Source organism: Mus caroli, chromosome 6 (assembly GCF_900094665.2).
Source record: "Mus caroli chromosome 6, CAROLI_EIJ_v1.1, whole genome shotgun sequence".
In the NCBI taxonomy this organism is placed as follows: Eukaryota; Metazoa; Chordata; class Mammalia; order Rodentia; family Muridae; genus Mus; species Mus caroli.
Genome location: NC_034575.1, coordinates 26,368,736 through 26,394,077, shown reverse-complemented (window position 1 = coordinate 26,394,077; position 25,342 = coordinate 26,368,736). Strand labels below are relative to the sequence as shown.

The 25,342-nt window shown below is 47.9% G+C and overlaps 1 protein-coding gene across 2 annotated transcripts in view; it reads left to right on the top strand.

Annotated features, from left to right (window-relative positions):
• Podxl (podocalyxin like) overlaps positions 1-24,577 on the top strand; it is a 42,305-nt gene extending 17,728 nt beyond the window's left edge. For both annotated transcript variants that reach the window (XM_021165444.2, XM_029478765.1), the window contains exons 2-8: positions 16,792-17,382; positions 19,168-19,376; positions 19,651-19,722; positions 21,185-21,338; positions 21,546-21,607; positions 21,805-21,972; positions 23,061-24,577. In XM_021165444.2, coding sequence (XP_021021103.1) covers positions 16,792-17,382; positions 19,168-19,376; positions 19,651-19,722; positions 21,185-21,338; positions 21,546-21,607; positions 21,805-21,972; positions 23,061-23,258 — 1,454 coding nt within the window. In that variant the 3' untranslated portion in view covers positions 23,259-24,577. The remainder of the gene's footprint in view (positions 1-16,791; positions 17,383-19,167; positions 19,377-19,650; positions 19,723-21,184; positions 21,339-21,545; positions 21,608-21,804; positions 21,973-23,060) is intronic.
• The last annotated feature ends 765 nt before the right edge of the window (positions 24,578-25,342 follow it).

Below are 25,342 nucleotides of genomic sequence, written 5' to 3'. Positions count from 1 at the left end.
CTGTAAAGGAAAAACTGAGCAGGTCCATGAGGGAAGCTAAATAGACCAACCAGATGAGAAACCACGCCAGGGCAGGGCCCATGTTTTTCCATGGTAGACAGAGTGTCCCCTCAAAAGACAAAAGAATGTAATTACGGCTTGATTTGGACAAAGAGCCTTAGCTACTGTGATAGTTAAGGGCTTTGAGACTGGATGGATTATATGGGTGTGGGCTCTACAAGCCACAGTTGTCTTTTCGAGAACCTGGCTGGTTTTGTGTGTCAACTTGACACAAGCTGGAGTTACCACAGAGAAAGGAGCTTCAGGTGAGGAAAGGCCTCCGTGAGATTCAGCTGTAGGGCATTTTCTCAATTAGTGACCACCTTGTGGGTGGTGCCATCTCTGGGGGTCGTCTTGGGTTCTATAAGAGAGCAGGCTGAGCAAGCCAGGGGAAGCAAGCCAGTAAGGAACACCCCTCCATGGCCTCTGCACCAGCTCCTGCTTCCTGACCTGCTTGAGTTCCAGTTCTGACTTCCTTTGGAGATGAACAGGAATATGAAAGTGTAAGCTGAATAATAAACCCTTTCCTCCCCAGCTTACTTCTTGGTCATGATGTTTTGTGCAGGACTAGAAACCCTGGCTAAGACAGTGGCCCTCAAGGCTGAGCTGAGGATGGTGTTGCTGGGAGCTGCAGGGAAGAGATGATGCTTCAGTGCCGCCAGGATTCACGCAGACACTGATTTCAGACTTTACTCTTCCAGACTGAAGATGCTCCAATGTTGCTCCAGTGTTTTCCTGCCTCTCAGACCCTGTCTGTGAATCAGGGGCCCAGGGGAAAATGGCCCTGAAGAGGGGGCGGACTCTGACAGACCTCACTTGCCTGAGCCTGGAGCTGCTTATCCCTAGGTCCTTCCTGGGTCTCAGGGAGTGGGTGTCACTTGAGCATCGAAGCAGGCAGCCTGGAGCACACTTTCCTTGGTGGTTGTGACAATGACTCCGAAGTCCCAGTAAAAGCTGGCTTACCTGTGTATTGCACAGTGTTACACAGGAATTGCTCATATTCTGAGGGACCTTGGAAACTCTCTGCATGCATCACAGTGCCTGGGTCTCAGGGTCAGAGGCTGGGGGCGGGGTCTGTGTCCCCATCTGTGTGTGTTCTTTGGTCCCACTAAGCCAAGGAGGGCTGCCTCAGGTCCAGCTTGGTCTCTGTCCTCTGTCCTTTCATTGCTCTGGAGGTGACAGCTTGGAGTGAGGAGCTGTGGTGGAAGGAAGGAGAGGCCAGGCGAGTGTCCGGGTGGAGTCCAGTCTTGCTGCCTTCCTGCCTGCCTTCCACACGCCCTCTTCCTGGAGCATTCTTTCCAGTTTCCTTTTCTGCTATTAATAGTGGAGTCAGTCCCAGGTCTGGGAGCAGCCAGGAACAGGAGGAAGCCAGCCCTTATGGAAGGTTTAAGCAGCACCTACCTCTCTCTGGGGAGCAGGCTGAAAGGGCCTTCTCTTGCTCCATCCTCCACCCTGCTGGGGCAGCAGCTACCCCAGCCTGAGGTAACCTTTCCTCCTCAGCAAGCATCTGTCCTGTCCTCCATCCCCTCTACTGCAGGGCAGCTTCTCAGATAAGAAGAGCAACAGTCTAACCTGTTTGCCGACCGTTTTCCATCTGCGCCCCATTCGGCCATTTCCTTTCCACACTTCGAATCTCACCACCAGCCCGAGTTCTAGCTACCGATTGATCGCTGTCCCTCTGCCCCAACTCATTTGCAGAGCCATCCTTTGGCACTTGCAGGAGGCTGGTGCTAAGACCCTATCCTTCCCCCACTTGGTAGAGTCGCTTATTACATGGCATAGCATTTGCATACAGTCGGCACAGATCCTTCTATATGCTTCAAATCACCTAGACCCAGGGATCTTCACTGGGTTGCAAGTCCGCCTGTTTTTTTTTTTTTTTAGATGTATTTTATGTGCCTGCTTTGTATGAGCATGGTGTGCATTTCCGGTGTCCGTGTAGCTTAGAACTGGAGTTATATAGATGATTGTGAGGTTCCCTAGGAGTGCTGGGAACTGAAGCCAAGTCTATCACAAGGGCAACAGAGTTCTTAGCCACCAAGCCCTCCACTGTGGTTATAGAGGGCGGACCATGCACCCACATCACTCACAGGAATTGAGCTCTACAGTCTGTCTTTCTCTTAGCCACCCTGGGTTTCACTGGTCCGCCATCACAGACCCCTGTTCTCCTCTTTCCAGGTGGTCCTTCCCCTCTGCTTTCTCTCCCAGCTTCTAAGCATCTGACTGCTGCTGGAGCAGAGGCACACGGCTGACTCAGTTCATCTTACATTCACGAATTGTGCTTTATGTTGCCACCGAATGCTACCCAACAATCATGTCTTATTTGTCTAGTATAATGTTTCTGAAAGTGGTCCAATGACCAGCAGCATCCAACAGTGGGAACCCAAGAAACCGGCAGGTTGTCCCACTATAGTCTGTTTCTCCCAGAATTGGTGTAAACATTGGAATGTTACAAACCCTCCTGGAGTTTTGATGCTGGCTGGGGCTTAAGAACCACTCTCCTAGTAGGTTCTTGTTTGCTATTTTCAATGGGAATATCTTATTATTTCTTTCTTTACATACTTATTTATTTAGAGACAGAGTTTCTCTGCATACCTGTCCTGGAACTCACCTTGTAGATCAGCCTGGCCTCGAACTCAGATCCGCTTGCCAGTGCCTCCTGAGTGCTGAGATTAAAGGTGTGCATCACCATCACCCAGGGCATTTCTTACCCCTTCCCTCACCTCCCCCATAACCATCCCATCAGCTTCACTTCCTCAGCAGCACCTGCAGCAGCTGCTGCTGTCATTAGATAGAGGACCACTTGGAGAGTTCTGAATATGAACATTTGAACTGCCATGTGTAAGATCTCCCTGTCTCCAAATTACAAACGGTCAGAGGTCTGTGTCTCTCATCCTCTTCCTTGACTTTTCAAAGATGCAGATGTCCCATATCCAGGCACCAATGTAGCTCTCTTTATATCTCAAGGACTCAGTGAGGCAGTAGAAGGAGACCAGTCACCCGTGCAGAAGAGGATCCCTGCCTGAGCTGCCTCTCCCCACCTCCACCTAGAGCCCCAGCTGTGCTCTCTCCATAGGCCCCCTCATCAGGAGGCTTCCAGCTGCCCTGTGCCTCTGCTTTCCAGCACCCCCCTCCCAGATGTTGCTAGGCTCATGGCTCAGCAGCTATTCTTGCCTGAAAAACAGATGGCAGGAACCCTTGTTGTCTCTGTTTCCCACTGTAGGTAATTACCCAGAATGCAGTGTTGGGAATCTCTGTAAAGTTAAACAAGTGTTTTCTAGTTTCTATCCCTAAGGATACATTTTGGCAATTTTGGGATGGTATAATCAAGTACGCGTCATTTTTTTGCTTTGCCTTTTGCCTTGTCTCTCTATGTCGTCTAAGTGGACCTTAACTTCAAACCTACTGTTGCAGCCCGCTGATGCTGGCTGGAACATGGCGTGCTTGCTCTCTCAAATAAGAAGTCGTCTTGGCCTTTTAATTTTCAATGAATTAATGTAATTGTAAATGTAGACACAAGTCACCCATGTCCCTGTTCTATAGTATTCAGGTACATGACTGCAATCACATCTTATTACAACCTCCATTGGTAAACATGTATTCTTGTCTGTATGGGGCCAATACAAAAAGCGACCTTGGAGGTGTTTCTGGAACTCCTTAGGGTAAGTGGAGTGGTATAATCAAAAGTTGCTGAACCAAAAGTTGAGAGAATTGCACATGCCCAGTGCTCTATTTTGCAGAGTATTTGTGCAGATTTTCACTTATCCATATGCTTTTTTAAAAAAGACCAGTCTTTGAATTGACCTCATTGGCCGTCATCCATAGGAGCTGTCTTTGCACCATATTCCTTTGTACGTGTGTCAGAAATGTACTGGACAGTGGTTCTGGGTGGCAAAGCAGGTTTACCTTTGCACATGTCTTCTGACCTTTACTCCATATTCTTGCTGCCTACCCCTTGTCTGGATTTACAGGTTTTGCTGATTAGGGGGATATGAAATGACAAACCCCCCTTTTATTTTACATTTCCTTAGCTAGTGACATTTCTTGATGTTCCTGGCTTATATGTGCCATTTCTCCTTTTTCTGTGAAATGTCTTGAGTTAGAGGCTTTCTGCTGTAACAGATTAAGAAGAACAAAGGAAGACATGTTTATTTTGGCTCATGGTTTCCGAGGGGTTCATGGTTGTTTGGCCCTGGGTGTCTGAACTGGTGGTGAGGCAGAGCTTCAGGGAGGGGAGGGGAGAGAAGGGACTCGGCAGGGCAAAGATACACCCCTCCAAGGCACACCCTTGGTCATCTGCTGACCTGCTTCATCTGGGGAGCAAATATCTGGCACAAGCCTTTGGGGGATTGTCGCAAGCGGAGCGTGTCTGTTTTGCTTGTGGTTGCTTTTGCAGACTTCTTGGAGGAGGATAACTGGGCCCTTTGGGATCCTATAAGGCTTTGGTCTTTGCTTACTATGGTCCCCTACACCCACACCCAGGTATTCATCCTGACGCCTTATTGTTTTCAAATGGCCCACGACTGGCTCCTCCCGGTGGATCCCTCATTTGGCTGCTTTCTGTCTTTTGGACTTGCTCTTTGTTTCTTGTCTTCCTCACTTGTCCTGGCATTACAAGATGTTCTGGGCTCAGCTGCTCCGTCAGCGGTAGAAGCGCAGACCTTTCTCCAGGAGCCCTGGTTGGTGCGTGTCCCTGGAGGATGACATTAGGCACAGTCTGGTGTGTGCTGCTGCTTTGTCAGAGCTGCTAGGTGCCGCCATGGGGCAGAGCAAGAAGATGCAGTCGTGTATATTCATCGGACTAGCCGTACATAACAGTAAAATGAGCTCGTGAGCTGGCAAGTTGGCTCAGAGGGTAAAGGCCCCTGCTGGCAAGTCTGACAAGCTGCTTGGTCCCTGGAACCACACAGTGGAAGGAGAGAGTCTACTGACATCCAAACTCATGACCTGGCACTCCTTTCCACACAATGAATGAATGAATGAACACAGTAAACAAACAAACGAATAAATGAATGAATGAGGTAAAAACTTGAGCTCATCCTGACATCTCTAGACTTCAGGACTTGTTTAGCTTCTCCACTCCACCTCTCTCTTGCTTGTCTGCGATCTGTCTGAACAGTAGCTTTTTGACGGCAATCTATAGAGAACTATGGACTTTGTGTTTTTAAGTGGTAAAAGTGTGTTTCACCCAAAGGCACGGGTTATGAGTTTCAAACTGATTTTACCTGTGAAGTTGGACTAAGCAGGTAATTAAACACAACACAGAGAGCTCAGGCTGGGTTCTCCTTACTGCAGAGGGGAGTTGTTCTATGCAGTGAGGCTGTGTGATGGACACGTCTAGAATGTGGCTGACTTTGTTTCCGTAGACTTCGCTGGTCCTGGGGTTTCCTCAGCATCCCACTTGACTATCTCACCATGTACAGCAAAGAAAGCCACGCCTTTGAGGTGCTTGGTTCTGCTTCTCCTCATCCATCACCACAGTGCCGCAGTTGCCCCAAATAACCTCACAAAGCCCCTCTCCTTCTTCAGTCTCTCTAGCCACTCTGCTGTTCTCCAGTCACGCCTGTGTGCACATGTGTGCCCGCGCGCACGCACACCTACAGTGTGTATAAGCTGCTGTGTTCATGTATGCCTGCAATCCTAGCACTCTGGATATGAAGAAAGGAGGGATTATAGGGTTACCAAAAGCCTGGATTATGTAGTGAGGCACTGTCTCCAAAAAAGGAAAAAAAAATCAAGGGCTGGGTCCGTGGGGCGACTTGGTGGGGAAAGGTGCTTGCTGTCAAGGCTGACAAGCTGAGTTCAGTCTCTGGAACCAACAGGAAGGAGAGCTCACACTCTGAGAGTTGTCTTCTCACCTCCACGTGTGCTATGTTATGCACACATGCACTAGCACACTCGTATGTACACACATAAGTAATAAAAGTGTTTAAAAAACAAAGGTCTATACACATAGCTCAGTGGTGGAATGGTGGCTTAGCTTATTCGGGTCCCTGGGTTCAATTGTCAGTCCTGCAAAAAATAGTAAAACAAATGGCTAACCCGATCTCCAAAGTGCTAACCTAATTTTGCATTTCTACTGCGTATGGAGTTTGCCCTTGATCTTTGCTTTTAGCAATTCTAGTAGCTATGTAGAGCTGCACTGCAATTTTAATTTGGATTTGCCTAAGGATCAAGGCTGAGCATCTTCTCTATCTATTTTCTTCTGATATATCTTTGGCATTTTTTTCCTTTTCTTTTGGAGGGATGGGGTCTCACTCTGTAGCCCACATTGGTCTCAAAGTCCCAGCAGTCTCCTGCCTCAGCCTACTGAGTGCTGGGGTCATAGGCATGCCCCTGCTGCTGCACTTCTGTTGTTTTGAACACCTCCCCCTCCATGGGATTGGCTGGTCTTGCATTCAGGAAGCAGGGTGAGAAAGGATAGCTCTGTTTTTCCCAAAGCACCCAGCCAGTCTCTCCCAGTTTCTGTACGCCATAAGCTTATTAGGAGACATCATTTGACCATTTATTAGGTAAGGAACATTTTCCTCTATTCCTAGTTCACTTGCATACTGTCGCCCCACCCTTCTTCCTCCTTCTTTTCTGAGGGGGCTGAAGAGATGGCTTAGCGGGTAAGAGCACTAACTCCTCTTTCAGAGGTCCTGAGTTCAATTCTCAGCAGCCACATGGTGGCTTACAAACATCTGTACATCTGGTTTTGTTTGTTGTTGTTGTTGTTGTTTGTTTGTTTGTTGTTGTTGTTTTGAGACAGGGTTTCTCTGTATAGCCCTGGCTGTCCTGGAACTCACTTTGTAGACCAGGCTGGCCTCGAACTCAGAAATCTGCCTGCCTCTGCCTCCCCAGTGCTGGAATTAAAGGCGTGCACCACCATCACCCAGTTCACAACCATCTGTAATGAGATCTGATGCCCTCTTCTGGTGTGTCGGAAGACAGCAACAGTATATTAATAAAATGAATAAATAAGAGGGGTCTGGAGAGATGACTCAGTGGTTCAGAGCATTTGCTGCAGAGGACCTGAGTGCAATTCCAACCCCACATCAGGCTGCTCCCAAAGCCTGCTCCAGGGGATCCGATGTCCTCTTCCGGACTTGAGGCACCTGCATTTATTATGTGTATACGCTTGCAAACATGTACACAGGATTAAAAACAAAAATAAATCTTCAAAAAATAAATTGGGATTAAGATGATTATAGGTTTTTATTTTGTTTTGTTATTATGGGGATTTATATTTTGTAAATTCTGAGCTATGCATGAGAAATCCCACTTGGTCATTGAGTGCTGTCCTTTGTAGGTGTTGTGGGTTTGGCTAATTAATAGGCACTGAGATACCAGCCCATAACTGTTGAAGTGGCGATCATGACAAAAGCAGATAAGCTGGGTGAGGCTGTATAGAAAGACAAGTTCCGTGAAAAACCCCTGCTTATGTGATATTGGGCAGCCAGTTTGGAAAATAGTTTGGCAGTTTATCAAGATGCTAAATAAAGAGTTTACATACAGCTTGGCATTGCTACACTTAGAGAAATAGAAACATACATCTCATGTAAAGTCTGTACATAACAAATGTTCCTAGAAACATTGCTCACGGGAGGCTGATGGTGGACACAGCCTAGGATGAATGAGGAAAATACAGTAGAACCGTCTGGTGAAATAATACAGTGTAGCAGAACTAAGGGATAAAGAACAGGATGACCCTACAGAGGGGATGAGGTGAAAAGCAAGACTTAGGGGAGCCACATCACAGAACATGTCCTGAAGAGGCAGCTCCGTGCACAGTAGGTGAGTGGCTGCCATAGGCAGAGGCAGAGCCTTTGCTCTCCTGTGTCTTAAGTGTGAAAGGTGTGTTGGTCCAGCAGGCTTGGGTTTAAATGCTGTTGTTACTATGGACACCTTTAGTTCACTAGAGGCTGGGGTGTACTCCAGAAATGCCTGTTTGTCTCCCTGTGTGGCTGTAGTTCTTTAGAAACAGCATCGTTACTTTAGATTTAGATTTACATATCGCATGCATGCTTGGTACCCACAGAGGCCAGAATAGATCATCAGATCCCCTGGGATTGGTGTTACAGAGGGATGTTAGCCACCATGTGGGTCCTGGGAATTGAATCCAGGTCCTCTACAAGAGTAGCCTCTGCTTTAATCTGCTGAGCCATCTCTCTAGCGCCTGTAGTATTCGGTTTTGTTTTGTTTCTTCTGCTCCTAGGAGTCTGCCTTTTTCAACTTACCCAGCTCATTCCATTGTTAAGGCCCTTGGTGGCATTGTGGGGCAGGGGTGGGGACCTTCTCTGATGTTCTGATTAATCCCCACTCAGGAAACTGTGGATTGGGAGTGTGCCCCCACTTCCTCTCCCTAGATGTTAGCTAGGCTCAGTCCTGGAGAGTCCTTGTACATCATTATGTAGTCCCAGTTACTCGAGAGAAGGCAGGAATATGGTAGGTTTGAGGCTAGCCTGGGCTACATAGTGAGAAACACTCCCCCATCCCCCATCAAAACAAAACTATTCTGTGTTTGGTGTTGCTGTTGAATTTTAGTTTCAGTTTCATTGATTTTTATCATTACTAGTTTATTCCATTGTTCAGTTTTCACGATTGAATTGTGAGCCCTGGATTCCACCCATGGCAGCACAAAATTCAAACAAGAATTTATTCAGTCCTAAAGAAAGACCAGGATAATGGCAGTGCAGGACCATCTTCAGCATGCTTAGCCCGACCTACTATATGGTGGGCCCAAACCTGATGCTTCCCAGGATGGATGGATCTTCATCTTCCCCTAGTAGGATGCTCATGTCTAGCCTGCTTCTAGATAATGTCAGGCTGATAGGCACAGAATGCTTCAGGATCATAGCGTATTATGGGAGAGCCTGTCGGAAGAGAACATTCTTCCAGTGGCCAAAGCTTTCCCTAGTGCCTTTCACAGGCAGTACCTGAAGGGTTAGAGCCAGTGGTTTAGAAGGAGCAGGAAAGGAGGAAGAACCCAGCATGCATGGGCACTGAGGGTCAAGGCTATGGCTGCTCTAGTGGGATGTGGCTGGAGCGGGGCTGCCTGTCTGACTCCATTGGTCCCCAGGGCTCGTGTGTGTCCGTTCTTTCTCCATCACCTTATGGCTGTTTCACGGGCTCATGAGCATGTGGCTAAAACACATATGTTCCAGGTGTGTGTGTGTGTGTGTTCCCTGCAGCCGCATTTCCAGTAGCAGCAGCAGCCTTCAGATGCCTTCCTCAGAGCTGTGAGATGCATGGAACACGCTTGCTGTGGGCACAGTATGGAACATAGAGCTCCTGGGTTGTACTCATGGCCATCGACTCTACATGCTACTGAATAATAAAGCAGGAGGAGGATGGATGGGACCCAAGGGATTCCCTGCCAGGCCCAGTCCTAAAAGTTAATGTAGAGTGTCCCCAGAGACTGCAGTTCTCAGAAATGAATCTGGTTTCTAGCACTCACAGAATTAGTGGTGTGAAATGGTGGTGGTGGACCAGTGGCTTTCCCAGGTTACCTCAAAGGAGGATGGGACACTGTTTCTGACCTACCTAAAGCATGCAGTGTTGACACCAGTGATAGCCTTGCTTCCCATTTGCTGTTGTTAGCTAGCTTTCTCCTATGTTGCTTAGTTTGGGACCCCCGTCTAGGGAATGGTGCTGCCCACAATAGGCTGAATCTTCCTACATCAAGACAATATTGCTCAGACATGCCTATGGGCCAGTCTCTCGGTTGAAGCTTTCTTAGAGGGTCCTAGGTTATGAAAAGTTGATACTTCAAGCAAGCTGTCACAGGTTTGCTGAAATATGGGGGAATGATTTAGGAGGTAGTTATCCCAGGATGATATATATATATATATTCAAGTCTTTACCATGAACATTGTGAATGTGACCCGAGGCATACACAGTCATTGAAGGTTACTATGAAATCACATTGGTGTTATTGTATTTTTTATTTGCCTGATATAACTGTCACCTTTAAGGCTTAGTGACTCAGTCTGCTAACCTGTGCCCAGTCCTGGAAGCTTCTAGCCTCCATACAATCTAATCTAGGCCTACAGTGTTACTGCTGAATAAGCCCGCCCCTTTCTAGGTCTGTCTTAATCTGTATCTAGTTTTTTTCTCTTTCCCTGCAACCTTTCTCTGTACATCTGTCCCAGTAAAACTGCCTTCTCCCTCCCTCTCTCCCTCTCTCTCTCCCCTCTCCTCTCTCTCCACTGCTTTCTTAAGTTGCTTCCCTTTCTCTCTCTTATCCTGAGAGTCAGGCAGATCCTATTCTGTCATATCCTTTACTGATTCATCACTTTGCCTCTCAATTAGACATCACTTTCAAAAATGGCTGCTTCCTTCTACAAACTAACTTTACTTTTGTTGTATGGGATTCAAGGTATGTGCTAAGGGCTGAGCCACACCACAACTAGAAACATTTTTTTTTCAGTAAATAATACAATCGCAGGGTACAAAGTGTGACCAAATATTCTACAACATACTGGAGTAGGACAGACTCTAAACTAGTGGACCCAGAAGTAGAGAGTTTGCTTGGTATCTATGAGGATTTGGGCTAGGACTCCAGGTTCCCTCCCTTGACAATACTAGAGGCACACAAGGAAAAAAGCCACGTGTTGATGAGTCAGAGTGCGGTGACACAGCTATTAGCCAAGGAGTGCCAGGAACTGAGGAAGAGGGAATGTGGGACTGCCGGCTTCCAACCTCTGGAGCTGGGGACAGTATTGTCATACTCCTATGAAGTCACCTTTACGAGAGGAATCTGCTCCATTGGAGGGACTTGTGTGTGGGCGCACTGACTCCTGGGAACTGGATAAGTGGTAGTGTCCTCCAACATCATTCAACATAGCTCTTACAATTGGCCTTTAAGAATACATGATGCTAGGGCTAGTGAGATGGCTCAGTGGTTAAGAGCACTGGCTGCTCTACCAGAGGTCCTGAGTTCAATTCCCAGTAACTAACTACATGGTGGCTCACAACCATCTATAATGGGATCTGATGCCCTCTTTTGATGTGCCTGAAGACACACCAAAAATAAGTAAATCTTAAAAATATACATGATGCTTATCTGCTATTCTAAATCCCCTTTGACCAGATTGTGCTGGTTGTCAAACTGGTCTTCCTGCCCAGAATATAGAATCACATATATCTTTCTCCCCTGGAAGCTCTATTCTGTCTCTACCTTCAGGCAAGTTTGTGTCCAAACTGGTTGGGATTAGTATGTGATTAACATATCTGGCTAAGGAGGGAGAAGCACAATATAACTCTACACTGTGCTAACAGCGCACTCAGTTCTATGTATCCCAAGCCACCATCAGTTATAAAATGCACAGTAAACCAGGCATGGTGTCTCATGCTTGGGATCCTAGCATTTAGGAGGTTGAGGCAGAAGAAGGGTCATCAACAAACGTTGAAAAGATAAAAAGTTGGGCTGGAGAGATGGTTCAGCAGTTAAGAACATTGACTGCTCTTCCAGAGGTCCTGAGTTCAATTCCCAGCAACCACATGGTGGCTCACAACCATCTGTAATGGGATCTGATGCCCTCTTCTGGTGTATGTCTGAGACAGCTGCAGTGTACTCATACAAATAGAAATAAATAAATCTTTAAAAAAAAGAAAATAAAAACAGGGGCTGGTGAGATGGCTCAGTGGGTAAGAGCACCCGACTGCTCTTCCAAAGGTCCAGAGTTCAAATCCCAGCAACCACATGGTGGCTCACAACCACCTGAAATGAGATCTGATGCCCTCTTCTGGTGTGTCTGAAGACAGCTACAGTGTACTTACATATAATAAACAAATAAATCTTAAAAAAAAAAGAAAATAAAAACAGAAAGAATAACTATTTTATAAACCACTAAAAACAAAAACAAAACTCTGAAAACATGATCAACAGATATTTATAACATGTGTTGATTAGAGAGCCACAGTGAGATGTTCATCTTAGAACATGGGGGAAGCATTGCTGGAAGCCTTGTCAGGAGTTGTGCAATCTGAGCTAAGGGAACAGAGTTAGAGGGCACGAGAACGGGGCACACAACCGTAGGTGCTCATCACTGCCTGCACGTGGTGCTGGGGTCAAACCGATACTTTAAAAAAAAAAACAACTTTGTTCATGTTGTTTGTTTGTATGTGTATTTGCGTGTGTGTGTGTGTGTGTGTGTGTGTGTGTGTGTGTGTGTGTGTGTATATACACAACCTCAAGAGTAGTTCCTTACTTTGCAGACTCTCTAACCTCCTTTCACTTTAGGAATGCCGTGATTATAGATAAATAATACTGAATCTAGCCTTCCCGGGATTCTAGAAATCCAAAGTCAGGTCCTTATGCCCGCAGGCATCTGTCTCCTGCGCCTCAGATGGATACTCTTGATTTTAAGACTAGCATCTTTCTCCAAGACTTTGGGTTTCTTCTTGCGCCGCTATTCTTGGGCATTCTGCAGTGTAATCATCCATTCGGTTATGTCTTTCTTTAACAAGGTATCCAAGACTGGGTATCTTGCGCCAGCATCTGGAGTCCTGGGTCTCTGATTAAGTACCTATATTGATAAACTTATCCTGATGCAAAAGTTATTTTTGTGTTTTGAGAGCTGGTATTTCTGGGAGTCCTAAGCAAGTTTGGGTTTACCTTATAGGAATGTGGTTGACTCTACTAACGAGGGAATGCCATCAGAGATGGGGGCTTATGGGTAGTTTGGTTCATTAGCATGTATCCCCATGTGAGGTCCATTTCTGTTACTAGAGACCTGATGAGGTGATCAGTTAAACTAATGCTGGGATTTGGCAACCCACAAGAACAGTTTATTGTCTTTCATCCTTCTCAGCCTCTCAGCTGCCAAATGGAGGTCTCTTTGATCTTAGAAAGCCTGTGGTTTTTGTTCTGTGCGGTTGGGGCTTTATGGAACGAGTTTGGTGTTCTCTCATGTTAGACGGTTTTCATTGGGAAGTCACTGATACCTTCAAGGGACATATGGCAGTATTGGGGCATTTTCAGTTGCTGGAGTTGGAGGCGGATAAGTGTGTCTGTTACTTACAGCCAGTGGACAGAGGCCAGAGATGTTGCTAGAACACTCTAATGCACAGAGCAGCTGCCTATAACAGAGGAGACTCCAGTTCAAAATGTCCACAGCTCCAGATTGCAAAGCTGTTTTCCTCTGTTCACCATTGTAAGAGCCCTGCCTTAATCACCATTCTGTTGTTGTGAGGAGACACCATGACCATGACAACTCTTCTATACCCCTCCCCGGCCCCCCACAGGGTTTCTCTGTCCAGCTTTGGCTGTCCTAGAATGCACTATGTACATACACAGAGCTCGAACTCGGAGACCCCCTACCTCTGCCTCCTGAGTGCTGTGATTAAAGGTGTGTTCTACCTACCACCCAGCTGGTCATGGGAACTCTTACAAAAAAAAGCATTTAATGGGGTGCTTTCTTATGGTTTCAGAGGTTAGTCCACTGTCATCATGGCAGAGAGACATACAGACGTACAGACATACATGCAGACATGCAGACATTTAGACGTGATGCTGGAGCAATAGCTGAGAACAATATCCTGACCCAAAAGCAGAGAGAGAGAGAGAGAGAGAGAGAGCAGAGGCAGAGGCAGAGACAGAGACAGAGACAGAGACAGAGACAGACACACAGGTAGGCAGACAGACAGGCAGACAGACACAGACAGGAACTGGCATGGACTTTTAAACCCTAAAGCCCACTCTCAGTGACACAATTCCTCCAACAAGTCCACACACACTCTAATGAGGCCACACCTAATTCTTCTCAAATGGTGTCACTTCCTGATGACTAAGCATTCAAATATATGAGCCTGTGAGGGCCATTCTCATTCAGATCACCACAGAGTTCCTGTCTGATTCTGCAACTCTTCAAACTCCCCCGATGCTGACAATATCAGGGTGACAAGAAATTATGATGCTATCAGTTGGGAAATCCCCAGTCCAAGTATAGCACCGAGAGGGTTGGGAACATCAAGCACTGGCTATGCAAACGTGAGGGACCGATGCGCAATCCCCACAACCTTGCTTATAATTCACGGCTGGGACAGGGGGCCTCTTCACCCCACCTCAGCCTTGTCTAACCAGTGACTTCCAGGCCAGTGAGAGACCTGGTGGGTGTCTCCTGAGGAACGATGCCCAAGGTTGTCAGTTTCCACATGTACTGGCATGTACTGCACACACCAGCATACGTGTACATGCAGATGCATGATCACATGAACATGCCAACTCGCCCCCGACTCTGCAATATGGCTCTAGATTTGTTTGCGTGTGGCAGGAGAGAATGGTCCAAACTCCTTGAACACATTGTGTAGTGGGACAAGAGATGTGCACCATTACATCTGGGTTGATTGCTTTTTTTATTTAAATATGACATTCTATTATGTGTGCCCTTCAGTCATATATAATAGTCAGTCCCACAAATGTCACTTCATGAACCAGAATACTGTCCCCTTTATAGATTTTTGACTGCCTTTGGTTCCTGCAAGGCTTGATGGTGCCATACCATGTATGAGAGAGACTGGGATCTTGCCTATTTATGGAGAAACACACCCCCTCTTCAGACTGTGGTTCAAGATGCCCAGCGGAGCATGGGATACTCACTAGTGTCAGGGCTGTTTGCGCTTGAACATGGTCTCCTACTGTGCCATTATGATTTCTTCCCTTCCTAGCTAGATGCATGTCCCATGCAACTGACACCTGCTTGTGGACACAGGGAATACTGGGCAGCATTTTCAGCCTGTGTCTGGCCTGTCTCATGGGGTGAGGAGTTGTCCATACAGAAACGTAGGCTGGCCATGGCACCCCTTCCCCACACAGCCTCCCTTCTGCTGAAGGACAAAACCGGGAATCACCATTACCCTCTCAAAGTCTCTGATTTTCCTCCTTCCCCACACTGGCTCCATCCAAATGCAGTCCTGAATCTCCAACCACTGCTTGTCTGTAGTGTCTAGCTCTCCACTTCCAGCCACCAGCTCTTCCCCGGGTGACTGATAGACACCCTACTGGTCCACTCTGTAGGCTTTCTCCCTTTAGATCACATTCTACAAAGGTGAAAGCATGGGCTTCTCACCCCTTGCAATAGTGCTTTATCTCTCCCACGTAAATAAGATTAAAGGCCTTATTTTGGCCTCTGAACTTAGGGATCATTTAATCTAGGATATATACATAGATGTGTGTGTGTGTGTATATATATATATATATATATATATATATATATATATATATATATATCCTCCATAAATAGGCAACATCCCAGTCTCTCTCTCTCTCTCTCTCTCTCTCACACACACACACATAATCTTTAATATATTTTAAATAAATATTTATATATGTATATTATACATATATGTACTATATAATTTTCTTTTCTTGAGATGGGGTCTCACTATGTAGCCCTGGCTCTTCTGGATCTGTGTAGACCAGCCTGGCCTGGAATTCTCAGAGATTGACCTGCTTTTGCCTCAGCAAAAAGACTGCCTCAGCACACCTGGGCTAGGATATACTTTTAAGAGAACCTTGTTCTGTCCTCAGAACTGTTCGGTTTGACAGCCCACTCTCTAAGGCCTGCAGTCTCAGCGTCCCCTCCCCCACTCTCTAAGCTCCATGCAGACATCCGTGTCTTCCCTTAGTCCCTTTCCCCGGACTTGAGACCTTCACATGTTGTCCTGTTTTCCTCTGTCGGAGATGCTTGTTCCCACAGCATTCCTTTTAGCTTAATGGTCCTTAGGGGGCTGCTGTTAGTGGCTTAAAGTGATGAATTTGCGGGTCAAGTTGACAAGGGTTACCTTCATGCTGCCAACTTGATCCAACCTGGAGCCATCTAGGAAGAGGTTATTAGTGGAGTAATAGATTATCAAGATCAAGTTGGCCTGGTGGGCCTGTCTGTGGAAGATTATCCTGGTTGCTAATTGATGTAGGAAGACCCAGCCCATTGTGGCACCCTCCTCCAGGCACGGATGCCAACAGAGCAGAGTAGCAGCTGGGGACCCACATGGTTATCATCCATGCTTGCGACTGACTGGATATGCTGCTTTTAAGGTCTTATTTTAACTTCCTGATATAAATCCATAGCAAACCCAGTCTTATCCAGGGAGTTACTTTTGATCAAGGTGTCTTAACACAGCAAGAGACGCAGGGTAGCTGCCTCTCTCGCCACCACCATCCCTAACTCCCACCCCTCTCCATTTTCTTTCCTTGTCCATTCTTCCTGAAGTTATCTGAGTCTGTTATTCAGTTGTCATCTCCCTGGGGTTGTAGGTTCTGGGTCTTTGTTCCACACAAGTCACTACAAGTCCTGTTTTATAGCAATGCCCTCAACACACATTCTTTTAAACCAATAAAAAGCCTCTCTTCTTTGACCCGTTCCCCACTTAGGTTAAGCTGCCAAGCTAAACCCAACTCAAGCACACTGCTTTTCCCTAGCACAGTCCACAGAGGGTCCTTGTGAACATTTGGGTAACTGCAGTCTGTCATCCATTTGTCCTTGTTGGCTGTATCATCCGTGGAAAGGCTATGTGGCTCTTGTCGGTACTTGTAATTTTTTGGAAGGCAGGGCATCTGGGAGCTTCGGGGTGGGGTTGGGGGTGGGATTGCAGAATCCCATGGCAAACTTGAGGGACGATGTAACTGTAGACTCATGAAGGATGCAGGTTTCAGCAAGGCGAATGCCAGAGACGGGTAGGAGGCTCATGCACTTGGGAATGAGCTAGAGAAGTCCACCAACACTCTGGCTAACACCTGGCTTGATTCTGTGTTGTCTTTATCGACAGGAAATGAGACTAGCATATCTACTATCAAACCTAGCACTGCCCAGAGCCAACAAGGTGCCACAACATCAACAAAAGTCACAACTGGTGACCCAGTGACATCTCCACTTGCTTCAGCCCAGCCAAGCAACCCTACACCATCCACAACCTCAGTCCAATCTCCGACGTCCATGCCGACCTCCATACCGACCTCCACAGGCAATCAAAGCAGTGGCAGTCTGACTACAACCTCCAGTGTCTCCGAGGTGAACAAGACTAAAACAAGCCCTCCCAGTAGCACGACCTTCACCAGTAGCAGTGGACAAACAACCTCCTCTGGAGGCAAGAGCGGTGACAGTTTTACCACAGCACCAACAACCACTTTGGGGCTAATCAACAACGTCTCTTCTCAGCCTACTGACCTTAATACCACCTCAAAGCTTCTTTCTACCCCCACAACAGACAACACAACAAGCCCTCAGCAGCCTGTGGCTTCTTCACCGAGCACAGCGAGCCATCCTACGGGGCAGCATACCCCTGCTGCTGTTCCCAGCAGCTCTGGCTCCACGCCTGGCACTGACAACTCTACACTGACATGGAAGCCCACTACACACAGTAAGTCATTCCTTGGCATTTTTTTGTTTTTGCTTTTCTTCCTTCCTTCTTTTTCCTTTTTCCTTTTTTTTTTTTGTCTTTTTTTCCCTCTCTTTTGGTTTTTCAAGAGAGGGTTTCACTCTGTAGCCCTGGCTGCCCTGGAACTCATATTCTGTAGACCAAGGTTGGCCTCAAACTCAGAGATCTATCTACCTGCCTCTGCCTCCCGAGTACTGGGATTAAAGGTGTGCTCTGCCAGGTCAGGCCGCTTTTGTTTTTCTTAAGACGTGAGAAGGCCTGGAGAAATGGCTCAGCTGGTAAGAGCACTGGTTGCTCCTGCAGAGGACCTAGGTCCAATTCTCAACATACACATGGCATGTACACATGGCGGTTGACAACCATTTGTAATCGTCTGACTCCCTCTTCTGGCCTATTTGGGCACTGCACACATTTGGTCTGTAGACAAAAAATGCAGGTAAAATGTGTGTGTGTGTGTGTGTGTGTGTGTGTGTGTGAGAGAGAGAGAGAGAGAGAGAGAGAGAGAGAGAGAGAGAGAGAGAGAGAGAGAGAGAGAAAGAGAGAGAGAAGGAGGGAGACTTGGCAGTGCATTTTCTCATACTACCAGTCAGTTGGAAGATATCGGTGTATGCTGAGTTTTAACCCTTCTACGTGTCTTCTGCCTTCATCAGACCTAGCCTTGGATACCCGTTTTAGCAGTGATAGAGGCTAGCAGTGTATAGATTCAACCAAGCCAGAATCTATGCCCAGGCTTGTGCCACAGGTTGTGGCCGCAGGGTGTTAGAGAATTCTAAAACTGCGTCTCAGACTTGCTTGGTAGCAATCCACTGTAAGAAATACACTTTTAAATAAGTAAAAATAAATAAACAAATAAATAAATGTCAGCGTGTGGCACTTGCTGCTAAACCTGATGACCTGAGTTGGACCCCAGGGACCCAGGAGGGTGGGTGGCTGACTCCTTTGAGCTTTCGTTCTTTCTTTCGGGACTTGTGGTATGGTATGCATACTGCTGTTTTCTGGCCCCTTCCTCTCCCTCCTTTCCTTCCTCCTTCTCTCTCTCCCTCCCTTCTTCCTTCTGTCCCTCCCTCCCTTCCTCTGTCCTTCCCTTCCTTCCTTTTCTGAGACTGGCTGGCCTGGAAGGAACTCACTCTGTAGACCAGCCTGGCTCCAGACTTACAGAGCTCCGCCTGCCTCAGCCCCCCGGATGCTGGGATTAAAGCTGTGCACTGTCACATCCTGTCTCATGTCTGCTTCTGCTTATTTAGTTTTTAAAGCTCCAGTCTTTAAATTCGTGTCAGGATCTATGGCCGGCTCAGGAGCCTTAAAATCCTGAATCAGAGTTTCTGAGCATTAGCCTATGCCCTGGAGGACAGGGCCACACCCTATAGCAGGTGCACAGGCTCAGGATGGCCTGTTCAAATCCTCCTCTTTTGCGGTTGTGCCCTGTGACCTTGGACAAGTCACCGAGCTTCAGTTTCCCTGTTGATAAGCAGGGACCGTCCTAAAGGAGCAAGTCTGTGAGACACAAAGCACAACCCCTCCCACAGAGCCTGCGTAGTGTGTTAGCTATGGCCCACCTGGGCCTCGGAGAGGTAATTGTAGCATGGTTCCTGTGACTCCTGCTTAGTTCTTACTTCATCCAAGTCTAACTCATTCTGTCCCTGGAGCCCAGGACCCCACTTCTTCATTCTTGCCTCTTTCCTCTTCATAGCTACTGGTTTCAGCTTGTGAGAATCATGAAGCCAGAAAAGCCTGTGTTCTCCTCAGCCTTTGCCTTCTCTGTTACAGAACCACTGGGCACCTCTGAAGCCACTCAGCCCCTCACCACCCAGACACCAGGCATCACTACATTGCCCGTCTCCACACTGGGACAGTCTACGGCGTCTACAGTGGGAACTACGACTGAAGAGTTCACACACCTCATCTCTAATGGGACTCCCGTGGCCCCTCCAGGCCCCAGCACAGCCTCTCCCATCTGGGCCTTTGAGAATTACCAGGTAATTCTAGCAGAGGGTGGGATGAGAAACCCCCAGACTCAAGGGAAGTCCTTTCCTTTAGCCTTCTCAGGGTCCCTGGCTGGACACTCTAAGGAAAAGTTGTCTGTTTCCTCTGTTCTGACCCCTGGGCAGCCAGGTACTCCAGTCTTAGAAACTGACTAGTCATGCCTGAGTTTGCTATGTGCCCTTCCCCTGTGCCACCCACCCTCACCAAGGGGAGAATCCAAGATCAGGTGACTTCGTGCCTAAACCTTCATCTTTTGACCTCTTCCAGCTAAACTGTGAACCTCCCATAAGGCCAGATGAGGAACTCCTCATTCTGAACCTCACAAGAGTCAGCCTTTGCGTGAGTACACGTGCCCGAGCCCCAGTGCACCCTACATCCCACCCTGTCCATCAACTCCTCAAAGGGAGTAGACATTTCCCACCTACGCTTCAGACTTAGAAGTCAGGCGGTGCACACGGGCCTGCTCCAGGCCTATGCAGAGCATGCGCGGAGCATGCGCAGAATACCTACAGAACACCCACAGCCCCCTCAGCTTTTACTGCTCTAGTTGGTCTGGTTGCATTTCTCTCTCTCTCTCTCTCTCTCTCTCTCTCTCTCTCTCTCTCTCTCTCTCTCTCTCTCGAATTGGTAGGTTTTAGCGGGTTGTGTGGCTCAGGCCTCTAGTTCCAGCTAGTTAGGACGTTAAGGCAGAAGGACTGAAGTTGATCATAATCATAGTCGCGTCTTGGCCACAGCGTGTATTTGAGGCCTGGCAACTTCATGAGACTTTCTCTTGTTTTTTTTTTTTTTTTCTTTTTCTTTTTAAGTCATTGAGATAAGTACTCTATTTTTTTNTTTTTTTTTTTTTTTTTTTTTTTTTTTTTTAGCTTTTTAAGTCATTGAGATAAGTACTCTATTTTTTTCCATTTTTTTAATTAGGTATTTAGCTCACTCTTTAAAAGTAACAGGAGTGCTAGAGAAAGCTTTGACTAGCGCTCGAGGTCCCCAGTTCATTCTCTAGGGCCTCAGAAAAGAGTTCCGATCTGAGCAATCACCCTCTGTCCTGATAGTGGAGTCATAGTTCCTGGTCTCCTGCATAGTTCCATATAAGAAGGTATAGAAGTGTGTACAGCTCCCTTCACACCACCAGTGTTCTGGGACCCAGGGCTTGGTGGGGCTGCACTGCATAGCTCTTGACCTCGTTGGTGCAGGAGGTGGCTGATTCGTTGCTGCCCTCTACTGGCCACTGCCAGTTTTGCAGACATTTCTGCAGCCCGTAGCTTACACCTCAGCGTCACCCCTAAAGCCCCGTTTCCGTCTTCTTTGGGCTTAGGTTTGTGTAAGTAACCCTGTGGACACCCCCAGAACCCCCTTCTGCCTATTCTGCATGCCTCACTTTCCCTATCATCCTGAGGTGGCAACAAGAGGCTGGAGAACGGCAGGTTTCAATCCCGGGATTGCCTCTCTCCCCTGGCAGTGGAGGAGTGCTGTACCCTCTTTAATCCCACTCCCAGCTGAGGCGTGATAATATAGCCACTGGGTCCAGAGCCTTAGGAACCTTGCAGGGAGGACAGGGGGTAGCCTCGGGGATGGGGGGGTGACATGCAGACAAGATGCCCAGGCTGAGGGGATGGGAAAAGAGTTCAGAACGAGACTGAGAGGCTAAGGACCAGCCTGGGAATCCTTAACTTAATTCCTGGCGATGTAGCACCAGTGAAGGATGGAGAAGAGACTGTTGCAGGCTGAGCGGGCAGGGGGCAGCCTCACAAGCCTGAGCTGTTGTGGCAAAGCCTGGGAATCACTTGTGCTCTCGGTACACTAGGAAGGGAGCCCTCTGGATGAGAAAGAGAAACTCGTGGGACTGCTGTGTCACTCAGTCAAAGCGTCCTTCAAGCCAGCTGAGGATTCGTGCACTCTACATGTGGCCCCTATTCTAGATAACCAGGCGGTGGCAGTGAAGAGAATCATTATTGAGAGTGAGTCGAGGGTGAGGGGACCGGGCCCTGTGTGGGAGGGAGTGCCACAGAAGGATGGTTTGGGGTGGAGGCACCTAAGACTATACAAGCCAGCTACCATCCCAGCAGACCCGAGGGACATCCTCCCCTTGGGTACCTCTTCTACCCCTGACATTTCACTCTGGGCTGGACCCTGGAGGCAGCATCTGTCTCTTGTCTCTCCCACAGCGAAGCTTTCTCCTAAGGCCGTGTATGAGCTACTGAAGGACAGATGGGATGACCTGACAGAGGTAAGGAGCTTTGCCCTGTACTGTCCTAAGCCCAGTGCCCTCTGGTGAGGAGGCCCTTTGATAGTATAAGCATGCAGGAGGCAGACATATGAACAGGGAAGGTGGTAGGATAGCAGCAGCAGACCCACACAGACTGGAGTGGAGACAAACGGTCTGGACTCCCGTTTTCTGTCACTTAAGTTCTGTGTCTTGGCCAGGCCGGAGTCAGTGACATGAAGCTGGGGAAGGAAGGGCCTCCAGAGGTCAATGAGGACCGCTTCAGCCTGCCCCTCATCATCACCATCGTCTGCATGGCATCCTTCCTGCTCCTCGTTGCTGCCCTCTACGGCTGCTGTCACCAGCGGATCTCCCAGAGGAAGGACCAGGTGAGTATTTTCTTACTCTAGGTAGCCCAGTTACCCAATGCGTCTCTCACTCGGTCCCTCCACAGGAGTGGGCCTGGAGCCTTCGAACAGGTTCTTGTCCCCACTGTCAAGCTAGCTTGTCTCTAACGCTGGAGACTCAAACGTAGAAGCAAGAGCAGAAACACTGGGGTTAAGCCGTGTCTGTAAGTCAATGTCTGTAAGTCAATCATAAGTCTACAGCCTTGTCGTCTGCATAGTGGGGACGGTCCCTTGCAGACCTGTTCTGGAGATTTAGGGGGTATGATTCCTAAATAAATTATATATCATATATATGGCCTTGGGCAAGAGCTCCTCTAACCAAAGCTTCTTTCACCCAACCAACTAGCACCACATCTTCTCTGGTGCGGTGGCGTATATTGGTAATGGCGGCACTTGGGAAGCTGAGGCTGGGGAATCGAAAGTTAGAGGTCAGCCTGGGCTACACAGCAGGACCCTGTCTCATCTTTACAGTGCTGTTCTGCTGTGGGTCTCCACCCTAGCTGTAAACTAATGAGAGCATGAAGACAGTTCCCACTCCTATTGACCTTGTGCATTGACCGAGGCATGAGTGATGGCAGTGTGTATCCACAGCTGGATCTCAGAGCACAGACTACTGTCTGCACATCTGTAAGGGTCACCCTGTTCACCCCGACCACTAAAAAGTCCTGTCAGGCTGCTCTGAAGGAGCCTTGTTTATTTACTTATTTATTTATGTTGTTCTTCTCTGTTATTTATTATGGAATGATGTAGAAAAACAGAGGTTTTTATGGAGAGGGATGGAGAAGAGAAAAAAGATCTCAAGGACAAAATGTCTTCCGAAATCTCTCTCCATGATGTCACAGACTGCCACGGAATGAAGGTAGAAAGCAGCTGGTAATTTTAGGATATGGGGGAGTACTTATGAGATGGTCAGGCTAGTAGCCAGGGTGGTCTCTGCTCCCACAAGTGAACCACGGGAATTTAATCTAGCCAACTTGAGGTCCCTGGGTTGAATGGGGGAAAAATGTTTCATATTAAAGCTCACAGCACTCCAAAATTGCCGTCTTCCTGTGTTATTGTCCCCATTTTAGCAACGACTCACAGAGGAGCTGCAGACAGTAGAGAATGGTTACCATGACAACCCAACCTTGGAAGTGATGGAGACTCCTTCTGAGATGCAGGAGAAGAAGGTGGTCAACCTTAATGGGGAGCTGGGGGACAGTTGGATTGTCCCTCTGGACAACTTGACCAAGGATGACCTAGATGAGGAGGAAGACACACACCTCTGATCTGTCTGCTGGCCACCCCAACTGCACTGCAGAACTCCAGACCACCCAAAGTGCCATTTGGACAGGGAGGGGGAAATCTTCCCACCTGAAGACAGAAAGACTGGGGAGGGAGAATGGACTCCGAAGGTTGTCTCCCTCCTCATAATCCCTCTAGGGCCTTAATTTTCCTTTTCAAGTTCAACAAAGTCACATTCTGTCCAGTTCCCTCATGTAAAATAACCTACTTGTGCCTGAGCCCAGAGCAGGAAGGCAGGAGGAGATGGAGAACGCCATGCGAGAGGCTCTGGAGCTCCACCAGGAACGGCACTCTCTCATCTCATAAGATGACCGAGGCCTTAAGAGGTCAGGTGACTTGCACGGGGCCACACAGCCCTTTGGTGACAAAGGTTGTTTCCCTCAGTCTGGTGCTTAACTGTATCCAGACACACTACTGTGTTCATCTGTGCCCGTTTCCCAAGGCACAAGACTTGCAGGTGGGCAGGCTGGAAAAGAAAACCAAGCCTCTATGGTCTCAAGGACAGGTCCCCAGTTTCCATCTCCTATAACATGGCCTCTGCTAGCTTGTTGTATCCCACCTCTCAGGAGTTAGTCTTTAGTCCCATTATTTCCCAGGGCATGGCTTTGAACTTCTTGTTCTACATTCTGATTTCCTTGCCTTTCTTAGTGGGATTGGCCTCACTATCTAATGGAGTCTGCCTAAGGGGTGGGTGGGCAGGTAGAGGCATCTCATGCTCTGATGGCTTCCCTAATGACTTCCTCATGGCAGCTGATTCTGTACTGAGACTGGCCTGTCATTCAAGACACTCCCTAGAAGACACTCCTCAAAAATCTCCTCTGGCCGTCTGCTTCTGCTCCCACTAGAAACAAATCTGCAGTAGCTACGGAAAGCAAGATGCTCCTTTTTCGTTGTTCACTGCCCAGCTGAGTGGGTGACTCCTCAAAACCTAGTGTCACATAGCAGTTGTCTAGGGACAGACATGTCCTGGGGTCCCAACTGGTCCCTGATTGGCAAATGTGTCTCAGTAGACAATCGATCTAACCTACCAGACATTATTATTCCACAGGAAGCTCAGGGACGTTTCAAGTTGCTGAGAGCTTGGGTTGGTGTTCTGTGCTGTGTTGTGTGTGTGTGCCAGCTCCTTACTGCCAAAGGCCAAAGCTCAGATGGTGGAGACTGTTAGCTAATTCCATCGGTTTGCACCCTCCTTTGCCACACGGAGAAAGGCCCAGATCGTGCAGTTTTAAGATACCTTGGCCTACTCTCCCAGCACGGAGCCAGGCTTTTGTGTCTGGTGTGCTTTGTAGCATTCCAGCTGTCCCATTTCTGATGGCCTCTCAGGGAACATAAAACCATGCCTAGTACCTAGCACAGGATTTGTCCAGACTCAGCGGTGTCAGGCAGCCATGTCCAAGGTTTCGAGGGCCCAGCATAGTGATGATGGGTTTCCTGAGAAAGGGGAAGGGGCCCTGTGTGGAGCTTTGAATTAGGCCCATGGTTTGCATTCTTGGGCATAAGTTCCCAGGACTGTCTGGTTTGGAGCAGCTTATTTGAAAGGGGAGCTAGGGGGACAGACAGGTGTCCTCTGCCTGAGTCCATCTTTACCGCTGTCTCTCTGAGATACAGACTAGAGAGAAAGAAAAGGCTGACAGAAGTCAGGGTAGGGTCCTAGTGAGTTTCACAGGAGCTTGAAAAAAAATGCTAAGAAGAACTCAACAAGCCCCTTGGCATGCTTCTCTAATGTTTGCAGGGGAGTGTGGGGAACAGTGCCAACTGGGGAGGGGGAGGGGGAAATTAGGTCTGTTTGACCCCTGCATTAGGTTCTGCCACCCAGTGGGTTCATTCTGTCATGGTCCGAGAGGCAGACAGGATTTCTTTTCCTTTGCTACAATCAATGGGGCAAGGCCATCTGACAGGCCGCAAATGCTTTTTCTGTAAACTGGTCACAGATTTCAACCCTACAGTCTGTCAGCTATGACTGTAATATTAGACAACAGATAGTGTATCTGGGCTGGAGGAACAGCCATGGCTCTGACCAGACTGGCCCAGTGTTCCTTCTTGTGCACTCAATTTGTGTAGCCTTTTA